General features: G+C 34.8%; 1 protein-coding gene across 1 annotated transcript in view; it reads left to right on the top strand.

Moving 5' to 3' along the window:
* Window positions 1-3,451: 3,451 nt before the first annotated feature.
* The window catches only part of ITFG1 (integrin alpha FG-GAP repeat containing 1), a gene marked incomplete at both ends in the record, with an annotated part of 64,944 nt that continues 55,970 nt past the window's right edge, over window positions 3,452-12,425 (top strand). Inside the window, 5 exons of the mRNA XM_009585222.1 lie at window positions 3,452-3,524; window positions 4,997-5,142; window positions 6,366-6,423; window positions 7,036-7,110; window positions 10,793-10,887. Coding sequence (XP_009583517.1) covers window positions 3,452-3,524; window positions 4,997-5,142; window positions 6,366-6,423; window positions 7,036-7,110; window positions 10,793-10,887 — 447 coding nt within the window. The remainder of the gene's footprint in view (window positions 3,525-4,996; window positions 5,143-6,365; window positions 6,424-7,035; window positions 7,111-10,792; window positions 10,888-12,425) is intronic.

Raw genomic sequence — 12,425 nt, 5'->3', positions numbered from 1 at the left:
GGCGGGCGGCTACGAACGGTCGCGGGGCGGCCGGTGTGACCCCTGCGGGGGCCCCCGAGAGGGCGTCCTGCCTCGGCGTCCTCCCTGCGGCGTGTTCCGGAGAAGGCGCCGGTTGCTCGTTTGAGAGACGCGTTCCCGGTTCCCGGCGGGAGTTGTCCGGCGAGGAGCAGGGCGTTGGACGCGATGATCCTTACGGGTCCCTTGCAGCTCGAGGTGCCCTCGGTTCTGTCAGTTACTAGCTGCCTCTCTTCTCAAGCACCGTGTTCCGTGGCCCCGTCTGATTGCTGTGTTGCTGAGGGCGAGCATAGCGAACAATAATATTATTTTCAAGACTAAAATTGACGTTTGCTTTGCTCCTGAGATATTTTCTGTATGGAAGGAGATATTTGCAACTTGCAGTAAGATATGGCTTCATATAGGGCAAGAAATACTTTTCTTTAAAGTTGAATTTGTTGATGTGAAATAATCTAAAGACTTTGTCCTATAGAGTGAATGATCACAAATTGGTTTTTCGCTCCTGCTTTCCCAATATTTTGGGAAACAGAGATGAACTTTTCACACTTGTAAAGAAGACAAATTGCACATTATCCTACCTTGGACATTATGTTAAAGTGGAAGGCTAGATAAATTTGTTCCACATAGCTGTCATCTGCCATGAGTTTCTGTTTAGGCTTCAGATATGGGGGCACCCCAAATCAGAGCTTATTATTAGTGGTCAGTGTTACTTGCGGATGTTCATCTTGGATTATTTTACTTGCTTGAAGCTACACGTTAAGATGATAAACTTATTCTCAAGTTTGCCTTTTTTATTCCTTCAATCTCACAAATGTTTCTGTAAGTAGCTTCGGTAAAGCATGAGTGAATTTCCCATCTGGTTGAGATATTTATATGCATGGCTCCTTGAAAGTGCTCCACTGGCTCATCTACTGAAAAAAATGCACTGAAGGATTAGATTTTAAGTGGACATCAGCGATAAGAGATTTAATTTTTACTTTCTTATCTTTCAGATGAATGCATATAAAAATGTGAATAGTTAAAAGTTTTAGAAACGAGATTCATGGTTTCTTCTTTGCTTCTGCACAGCGGCACTTGCTATAGTTTTCCTACTTGATACTTTCTGTAAAAATGAGCCTCAAATAACCTACTTGAAAACATTATTTTTCATAATTTAGGTCTTGACAAAAAGTAGCTTGAAAAATTTACAGAATACCATCTAAACAGAAAGTAATAGCCAAATCTAGACAGTAGAATTCTAAGTAGTAGAATAAACGGTAGCCAATTCTAAGTAGTGCTGAAGAAGTGAGCACTGGAGATAATACTAGACTTTGAAGAACAGTGATCTGGTAAAGAAGCCCAGTCCTAATAATCCTGACCCTTAATAAGGAAATGGGGATGATGTCTTGGGCCTTGTCCTGGATTTATATTACTCTTCTGATCTTGAATTACTTTATTTGAATGAGAGTTATGTTTCATATGCTCAGATACCTGAAAGAAAAACCAATTTGTACTCAGAGCTTTGTAAGAGAGGGTAAACTAGCTAAACATGAGAACTAATCTAGATCCAGAAATACCTTGTTGCAAGAACAATTCAAAATTACCAGTGGACCCTGGGTTTAGTCAATTTTTGAAACTAAAAATATACGAATAAATGGAATTGTGCATACACTTACTTGTTTTGTAAGTCTGTGCACAAAACGGGGATAAGTGGGGAAGCTCATGCTGTTTGCCTGTTCAACCTACCACCTTCTAGTTGTGTTTGATGTCTCTTCTAATAGTACAGGGCAGTGGGTGATCATTCCCCTATTCACCTTCTGCATTTCTTTGGAGAATTTTGAAAACTTCTGTGGTATCCTCACGCAGATATTCAGACTGAAGACCTCTAATCTACGTAATTGTTGTTTGTATGGAAACTGTTCCCTTTTTTCATACTCTCCTATGCATATTTTTTTTCCTTTCTTCTGTATTCTTTTTGAGATGAGAGGACAAGAACTACAAACAGCAGCTAGGATGTGTGCACTATGGGTTGATGTAGCGGCATAGTGATTTTGTTTTCTGTTCATCTAATAATTTCCAGTAGTCAGTTTGTTTTGACTATTGATGAGCACTGAGCTGAAATTTTCATAAATCTGTCTTAGTGACCATAAAGTCTCATTTCTGAGTGGTATAATTGACTTGGAACCTGGTATGTGTAAAACCATATTTGCTTCTTCATCATCATCATTACTTTACTACATAGATGATAAAAAGGCAGGTGAAAGTCTATAGTGTGAAATCGGAATTACAAGTTTTAGCAGTCAACCCACAGCTTCATTATCAAAAGCTTAACCAGCCAGCAGGCTTCTTTACCTTACTGCGTGCCAACTTTTTCAATCATCTGTGAACGTGTAGTGCAACCCAGGCTTTATTACTTTGCCAGATGGGACTGCACTCATCACCCCCATCCATTTCGAAAGGGTTTGTTTTCATTTACTCATTTGCTGGTATATTCTCCTTGGCCAACATGTTTATGGCAGGTATCTTTTTCTTCCATAGCCAGAAAGCTTGTATTCTGCTATTTCACAGCTGTGAGCTTTGCCACAGAATGATGCTCTTGAAATATACTATGGTAGCTCAAGTTTGGAGCCGTAGAATTATTTTTGATTAGGTAACCTAGTTCTTGAAGTTTAGGATGCTACAGGTGAGTTTCTTGGTGAATGCAGAAAACAAACAAAGGATGAGTAAAAAAACTGTATTTTTTTTCTTTAGCTGTGAACTATTATTTTACTTGCAGAAGTAAGTGCGTGTGTATTGTTGTTTACTGACTGAAAATGTATTTCATCGTTCAGGTTAAAATTTTTTTTTTTCTTCCCCAAATTTCAATTATTTGTGCAACAGAAAATATGGGCTTTTATTTAGATCTTCCTGAAATAATGAAATGATAGTTGCTTGTATCATTGCCTCTAAATGAGGAAATGCTGCAGGGAACCGGGTTACTTCTGTGAGTTTCACTTAAAGTGCTTTTGTCAGACGACTTGGGAAAGCAGTATCAGATCCTGCTATGTCAGAGACAGTATTAAAATAATTCATTTGAGTTAGCTTTTAAGCTTTAATTATTTGTATGGAACTGATGCTTACTACTTTTCAATGTGTAATGTTTCTTAAGTCGTTATAGGGAGTTTTATTTTAAGCAATGTGATAACAATAGCAGAGAGAAAGGTCTAACACTAAGCCCCAAAGAAGATTCCTGATATTAGCATTCCTTTGAGATGCAGTTAGATTTATAGGTTATATTGAAGAAGTGCTCCTTTTGCTTCCTTTTGAATGAGGAGGAAGTAGTTGCACGGGAAGTCCTTCAAAGTTTTTGCTACTGTGAGGAATGGCTATTTGTGGCATAGCTTTTTTAATGTTGTTTTTGTATATTAAACCATTTACAGTCCTCCTCTGTTATTCATTGTCTGTCTTGCATTTGCAGGAAATGAGTTGATTATCTTTTTGGCTGACCAAAAGGAACCCTACTTCAAGCCCCGTGTTAAGTTACCAATGAAGTAAGTGTTGATATTCAGTGGTGAAACAATGTAAGTGGCCGTTTTTCTTGAAAGCGCATCTCTGCAGTCAGTGGGAACATGACTAGAATTGTCTGTGCTGCTGTTATCTATTTGACTATGTTGTTCACCTTGCTCTTAGAGCTCCAGTTCTTTGACCAGTTTCCTGATTAATTTCCTGATACATTTTTGTTTTGGATTTGTTTGGATTTTGTGGGTCAGATGACAGAATTTGTGGAGATGAGTTTTGTCATTCATATTGTTAACTAATAGGTGTCACTTCCCACCCCCTTACGGAACTGCTATGCTTTGGTTTTTTGTCCTCTAATTAGTATTAAAAACACTCATATCTTGGAATATTTTTGCAGTTGACTTGGTTTTTCAGGACTTTATTTCCTAGTAAAGCAGACTATTATTCCATATCATAGGTTAAGTCTTTTTGGCAGATAGTATTAGTCTCTGTCCCAAGACATGTTTTCAGGGAAATTCTTCTAGTTGCTGTAGTTACTAATGGAATCCAGCCAATATCATCTGCTTTAGAAAGAGATACGGAGAATGGTGTTCTGGTATTTCTGTGTAGAGATCTGTTCCTTTCTAAAGTTTAGATGGGGCTTTAAAAAAAGCATTAATTTTTAATAAATGTAAAACAATCTGTGTGTTTATGTACATATATATATGTATAGTTTTAACCACGATAGTATTACAGGATATGTTATTGCTTATGAATAATGCTTACTAATACTATTATGTTTATTAAAAGTTAAGTTGCTGTTATAGCTCAGCTTCATCTTCTGTAGTTCTATATATTTTTGTTTTTCCTTATTCCCTCCTATCTTGGAAGGAGCTAATTTGTTTAGTGCATTAGAAATGATCTGCTTTTAATTCTTAACAGAATGATCCATGTTTGTGTGTGTAAAGCAGAGTCTCTGGGTAGGTAACCAAGTAAAAAAAGATAGAAAGAACAAACAAATGTAGGGAGGAGTAGTAAGCTGTGGCAGAAGATAGGAGGAGATGACATTGTCTTTAAAAAGATCTAGCTATCTGTCTTTTTTTTTCTGCTGCTTAAGCTGCTCCTGTTGCTTTATGGTCTTGCTCTTGGAATGCAACAAAAAGATTCTGCTCTCTGAAACACATTTTTGAGGACTGGTTTTACAACAAATGAAGGGATTTAATGAAGTCTAGATAGCATTATCAAACAGGATATGGCTGAAGAATGCCTGTTAACTGAAGTTTAGAGTTAAAAATGTCATCCTTCCTTAGAGGAAGACGGCCTGCAGAATGCTTGATTTAAAGTTACTTTTGCAATAGATAAGGACTTTATAAAAAGCCAGGTTGTTGAAGGATAACATTGTATTGGACCAAGTAATAATTGGGACGAAAAGGCAAGCCTTTGAACACACAAGTACTTTCAATTTTCGTGCACACATTTGTACAATTATTTGCATGTGGCGTTTTTTGTTTGTTTTTAATTCTAGATCTCTCAGTGTTACCATAACCAGTGTAGTTCCTGGAGATTATGATGGTGATTCACAAATGGATGTCCTCCTGACTACCAGGGCACAAAATCATGGCAGAGATGAACTTTCAGTGTTTATTTTCTGGGGGCACAACCAAACATTAGGTGAGTTGCTGAAACTGCTTATGATTAAGATTGTTAGACTTTTTAATAATTCAAAGTATTGTCAGAAAGTTATAACTCGTTTTACAGTGTAGTGTTTGTTTTTACAACTAAAATAGGAATTAGCAGCTATTCAGCTTCATACCCATATATTAACTTGCTGTTAAACTGTATTCAATAATTGATGAAAGAGAACAAAGCTAAAACTCTTGCTTTAGATCATGCAACAGACATAACCAAACAATATTATAGTTTGACAGTAACCTACTAACTGAAGAGCCATTTCTCATGGCTTCCCCATTATGCATGTCAGCCTCACAAAGATTATCTCAAAAAACTTATCTTGAATTTAAAATGTGCTGGGAACCTGGTGTTAAGTTTAGTGCATAAACTTTCAAAATATCAGACCTAAGCTTACCAATATAATATACACAGTAATATAACACTCTTATATCTGTTAAACCAAATTCTGAATAAACAAATATTGGGAGAGGCACAAATGAGCATATGGGGCTTAGAAAAGGAGTCAGAGGTTAAAAATTCGGGCAATGGTTGGTATGTAGTGAGGCTACTGCGAAGGTATGTGGTGCCTACTTGGGTAATGGAAGTGTGACAGACAAGTCAATAGGAGGGTACTGTCATACAATGTGGAAACTGGAAGGAAGAGAAACATTATGGAGAGATGAAGGAAATGGGAATGATGTGGCAAGGAGTTTGGATTACAAGTAAAAGTGAAGTCTTAGAGGTGACAACCTGTTTAGGACTTAAAATCCTCACTTCCCATTTAGGCAATCTTACCTGTAATCCTTATTTCAAACACTCAGTGTATATGATTAAGAATGTTTGTTTTTTTACAGTGATAAAACATTAAACAGAGGTCTTATGTACAATGTTAAATTTTTAGACTGTCTTCATCCCAGCTATTTCCAATTTCGTGTGTCTGTGTGATTGCAGTCATACATAGAAATAGGTTTCGCTAAGATCTATTTAGAATAATTTGTTGAAGAGTTTAGTGGAGAGAGAAGAAGCTTCAGCATTTTAACTGTACTCACCTTTCCTGCATAATTTCAGGAAGCCATCTAGTTTTTTATGTTCAGTGGTGGCTGATTTTTTTTTTTAATCATAAAATTGATGTAAATTAATAGAAGAAGAATTATGTCTAAGTTAAAAATGCAAATGGCATAACATATTGGTAACTGAATCAAATTAATATTTTCTGTTTTCAGATCTTAACCATAAAACTATGTTAAATAAAACTTTTCATGATGAGCCTCTAGTAATGGAGTAAGTATGACCTACTTTTTTAGAAAACAACATTTATAATGGTGATTAAGAGCAATTTAAATATATTTTAATGCTAAACTTTGAAACACATGCTCTTTATCTTTTAAGAACAGGGTGGTTTGTATAATGCCAACTGGTCTAACAAAAGATGACGAAACATAAGTCATCTTTACAAATCTTGTATTTTATATCATCCTGGCAATAGTAACTAAATAAGCTTTTAATTTTTTAATTTTGGTACTCTGTTTTATGCAGAAAAAGAGCCACTCATTTTTTAGTGAATTTTGTAAAGCAAAAACCTTACTGGCTTATCAGACTGAGCAAATACTGCTTTCACAGTGCACTTCCCTCTGTGTGAAATGCTGAACAAAAGAGAGGGGGGGAAACATAGCTGGAAAATCAAATGCATGGCATAGTGTAAAATATTGAAGAAAGCATACTACTACCAGCAGTTCAGATAAGAGCCAAAATTCAGAAAAGACTACACAGCTGAAAATTCTTCATTGCTTGGTGGGAAAACCATGAGTTAACTAAATACAAGTCAACTTAAGAACAGTTAATTTCAACTCCTATAATGACTAAGGTGATATTGAAATTGTTTTGCATTTTCAGCTTTAATGGAGACTTGATTCCTGATGTCTTTGGTGTCACAAGTGATTCAAGTAAGCCACAGATATGGCTAGGCGGGTAAGCTGAGGGTTTGTTTATTAGCATGAATTGCAGTAACTTACTCATTGTGCATACATGCCTGCTCTTATTAAAGAGGCATAAGACTCATGTTTAACTGGAACTGTGCAAACATATGAATCTTCTGTCAGTTCCATGTGTATCTTTAAACATTCTATGACATTCTGCATCTAATTTTTTTTTTCCTTTATCCCCTTCCTTTATAGGGGAAGTACACACTCCATGAGAGCTGAGAAAACAAAAACCCTGTTACTTGACATGAGAAATAGGATAATTGTTTCTTGGGAACAGTTATAGTCGTCTTTGTTCAGTACACTTTGATATTTATTATTATAATCTGTATTATGGCATTCGGTGCTGTACAAAAATAAAACCAAAGTTTTTAAGTAGCGTTCGTAGAATTTAAGCTGCATTTAGTCTAATAGATGAAGTGACAGGTTGATGATGCAAGAAGTACTGGAACAGATCTTATAAGGGATGGCAAAAGGAAAATGTGCAGGAGTTTGCGGTAAACTTAAAAAATTCAGCTCTCATTTATCTAGGAAATTAATTGTAATGGGGAGGTTAGACAACATGGGAAATTAAAAGCATACAAAGTGCAAAGTGTAAGGGTATTAAGCTATATATTAAGGAAAATATTTGATATGCTTAGGGGGGAAGAGGTTCATAAAGAGACGTAAGGCAGAGGTGACTTTAAGTAGCAATAGAAGTGTGCATGCAAGTGATGTTCACTGTATCACATCTTTTGTGGCTAAGGCCACTCTTCAGCAAGTAGAAGTTAACTGAAGTCTTATGAGATGAGATTGCAGTAAAAGGGATTAAGTTTCAATATTAAAGTTTCTGCTAGCCCTGGAATTTCTAGAATGGGACTAGCTAGCAAATACTGGGATAAAAATGATTATTTTAATGGCATGTTTAAATTGTTAATAAGGACTATGCAAAGGATTATTTTTGTTTAACTGTTTTGGGTATGAATGCTGAAAACGAAGCATGACAAAAGAATGGATCACTACTGACTCAAAAGAATCAGTCGCTAAACAAAAAATTAAAAAGTAGCAATGTCTCTAATATTGGGCAAGATGCCAAAAAGCTTTAAATCTGTCTTTTGAAAATAAGTTATAAGTTATTTGTTAAAAACACTACTGGACCCTAGAGAAGGACAGTTCACATTCTATTCAGTTTTCCTGATACTGCTTTGGAGGTTTGTAATCTGGTAAAGAAAAAGAAAGCTTTGGCTTTTGAGAGCTATTAGGATTGTGTATTCAAGGACACAGACTGGTGTGACTCTGAGTTAGTGAAAGTTTCACTATTGAACAGGAGGACCTTTTTTTTTTAAAACAAAAACAAAAACAAAACCAACAACAACAACAAATATGGGTCTGTACATCTTTTCCTGTGACTTCTGCCAAACTAAACTTAGCATACATTCAGTCTTTGGCTTTTGTAAGGAAGAACTTCATTGATAGTGTTGTGGGTTTGGGCATTCTTTAAAAAAGAAGCCTCAAAAGAAGGATGCTTGAATTAGAACTCTGCCTGATTTAGAGATTTTTCTTTCAATTGTCAAAGAATGTGCTCAAAAGCAGAAATTATTCTTAGGATGCGAGTTGGATTATAAATGTCAAAATAAATACATTGTTCTTAGCTTTGTGATGATATGAAAACCACTCTTTTGACATTTTCTTTTTGAACTATTTTCTTTTGACTGATAATGAAAATTTCCAATGAATAATTGGAAAAATTAGGAACTGGGCTTATGTTTTCTTAGAGGATTGGACCTTTAAATCAATCGTTTGAAGAAGTTTGTATCTTCTAACTTGCTATTTTGCAGCTTTTAAGTGGAACTTGATAGGATTGTCTTGAACGTTATTTAGCAACATTAGCATAGAAACTTGCAGGTCTCTGTTTCAGGAGGAATCCTGGTGTTGGCATCAGAGCTGTTTTAGGTTTGCATACAATCAATACTTAAGTTTATTTTAAAAGAAAGTGTGTGTTAGGAAGTCTTTGCATTCCTATGTGGCTTTCTTTAGCTTTTATTTCAAGAGATCTGTTACCACTGGAGAAATCAATGAGATGATTACTCTGTCTCTGTGGCAACCATATATCAGCTTTCTATCGTGCATCTCTATGGCCCTTAAGAAATGTTTAAATAAGGCTTTTCCCCCCACACCCCATGAGTGAGTTTAACAAATCTATACCTGTTGTTCCTAACTGGCTATTTTCCTTTCCTCAGAAATCATTCAGAAGTGATGTAGGGTAAATAACATTTAAACGTGTAAATGGAAACTATACTTTTCTTGGCAATATGTTTTTAGTCATTAATCCCAACTTGAATTTTATCACCATTACTGTTATTTAAATTGATGGCTTATGGAACAGAGATTGCAAATTCACAAGGGTGTTTCTGAACACCTTGCCATGATTATATATTGAAAAATTTTATAAGCTTTTGAAGATACGGAAAAATGGGAGAGATTGTTTTCATTTTGTTGAATAAATCCTTTCAGTAGCATTAGGATACAAATAAACTTACTCGTTACAGCTCAAAATAAGACTGAGTGCTATAGGTAACAGCATAAGCGATGTCTTGTATGTGGAAACCAGCTTTATGTCACGTGCTTAGAAAAGTATTTTTCTATTTTTAATCTAAAATGTTTTTAAATTTATACTACAGCTGTATAACTAACTTTCTTGGCTATCTTCAAAACTGAATACATAGAAAAACCTATAGAAAATAGTTAATTATTTCTTTAACATTTCTAAGACTTAGTTATGATCTCTGGGAAGTAATCAGAAGCTTATTTTTTTTTCTTGCCCTAAAATGAGTCACAGAAGATAAGGACTTTAGTAATATGTATGAAACATCACTGGAATAAACAAAGTCATTTCAGACAGTAGTAATATCACTGTCCTGCTATTGTATAGTGCATATTGAGATTTTTCCGAGTTTATTAGCTAAGGGTTCTGAAAGTAAGATACCTGATAATTCAATCATTATGCCTTTTGAAGGATTTGTTGTATTTCAATGTGCTGCTAATAGGGAGGTTTGCTGGAGTTCAGTCATTTTTAGAACAGAAACCGGCAGGGCATGTATGTTTATAAATAAGTAAAAAAAAGTATCACCTGCTTGGGAAATTACATAATTAGCCTGTGGTTCATCATAATGTGACAGTTTAATTCTTGTGTTGATTTTTAAGTGACTGAAAATAAAGTCCATTTACGTGCAGCAGGCATGAGCTGTTTTAACAGCATGTGATTATGTCCTTTTTTGCTCATCTTTATTAATCCTAAAGTAGATTTCGGAAGTACTGATAGTAAAACTGCTTGAGGAAACCAGGGAGGACAGCGATCAGTGTCTCAAGTTTTACAGTTGAAGTCTAGGGACTAAATTTCACTTTGTGGGTAGTGATAATTTTTTGCGTACAAAAAAAATTGCTTTAGAAAGTTACTAAAATCTAACTGAAGCCCCTGTGCTATGAATCATCCTTCACAGAACTTTTCAAGCAATTACTATAGTTACTTAGTATATTGTAAGCTAAGTAGTAATTTTAGCTTAGCATTAGGAGAACATGCTTTCTGTTCAATTTTATTTAAGGTTTCACGATTGTTTTTTAAAAGGTATATTATTGTGGTTAACAGTCCCTCAGCATTGATGAAATATATTGCTTTTTATTCTTGTCTGCAGGAACTTATCATGGTATGCTGCATTGGAAACTCAAAGTAAAATGTATATACCGCACTCTCATGCGTTTATAGATTTAGATAATGACTTCACTGCTGGTAAGTCATAGAAGTGTTAAATGCTTTCCTAAAAATATTTATCACTAAGTATACAATGTAATGTATTGCAATTTCCTTCTAATATTTTAGTAAATTTCATTAATGGTTGTAAAGAGTTGGTTCTGGAATGTTGTATTCCGTAATTATATGACTTTGCTATTTCTGTTTTTTTTTTTTTATTTTTAATTATTTTATTTTAATATCTACAATTTGAAAATTCTGGGTTTTAAAAAATAACTGCCAAAATAAATAATCTAATAATGTTTTCTACTTGTTGATGGTAATTTAATCAGAACTAATGCTTGTTCTGAAAAATTTTGTGTTCACTGTTAAAGCGTTGTTTCCTGTTCTTAGTGATCCTGTACTCTAGTATTCAGTTTGCAAGTGAATCAGAAGCAGGACTGCATTTTCTTCATCTTGAGTCTGAAAATAGTTTTATAGTTCATTCAGAAGAATGTTTTCAAGACTGGACTTATAATTCATTTCTAGAAAATTTCAATATGACTTAATTCCATTTTGTTGTAGTTAATTCTATGACTGATTGAGAAAACAGCATGTGAGACTTCATTCTTCTATTACTGTATGAGCAATCCTATAACCTATTTATAACTCAGTGTTCACAAACAAGTACTGGAGACAACTTTTCTTATGGTAGATAAACTGTATTCTTCCTTCGTTGGTGGTGGCTTTGTTTAGTTTGCGTTGGGTTTTTTTTGTGAAATAAGCAATGCAAATTAGCCTTCCATTACCACAATTAATCTGTTTATCACTTACATACCTGGTTCATACCTCCAAGCACATTTAAATATTGTGCTAAACTTAATTTCTTCACGCAATAAATGAATTCTGAAATGCTTTATCTTCTGCTAGATGTGCAATACACATCAATTCATATATGGTAATTTTGGAAAGAGAGCTTTTTTTTTTTCCTATTTAGTAGCATGGGAATGAGAAAGGAAAGAGTCCATAAATTTAATTAAGATGCTTATAAATGTTGGGGATTAAGTTAATTGCTTTAGCACATAGTCAGACCTTAATATTCAGTTCTGGCACATTGCTGCATGAAGCTGTCAAGTGGAAATTTCAACTGGAAAATTAAATATACGGTTGCTTACCATAATCAGGGTCATGTAATAAACAATTCTAACACAGTTCTATAAATCTTTTGGAATTTTGTTTTAGTGGCATGGGCAGCATAGATGAGCATTCCAGGTAGCATTTTAAGATGAATATATTGAAATCTAAACTCACAGGTAGGTAAAGGTAGGAAGTCTAAGTTGCTTGCACAGATCAATCACAGATTGATCAATTTTTGCAAGAATACGCAAAGGTTTTTATTACAGCTAACAGTCTAAATAATGTCTTGAGAGTTCCAGTTAGTGCTAGTGATATATAGAAGTTCATCTATTAAACAAAAATGAAAGTCAGAATCTTTGTGTGGGGAGTGCCATGAGCTTTTATAGATTCACATCTATATTCATATCTCGAGTTGTGTATAGAAGCTTCTATGAAGCACTCCCCGTAGAAAGATCCTAACT

Source organism: Fulmarus glacialis, unplaced genomic scaffold (genome assembly GCF_000690835.1).
Source record: "Fulmarus glacialis isolate BGI_N327 unplaced genomic scaffold, ASM69083v1 scaffold39260, whole genome shotgun sequence".
Lineage (NCBI taxonomy): Eukaryota > Metazoa > Chordata > Aves > Procellariiformes > Procellariidae > Fulmarus > Fulmarus glacialis.
This window is presented reverse-complemented; position numbering and strand designations above follow the sequence as displayed.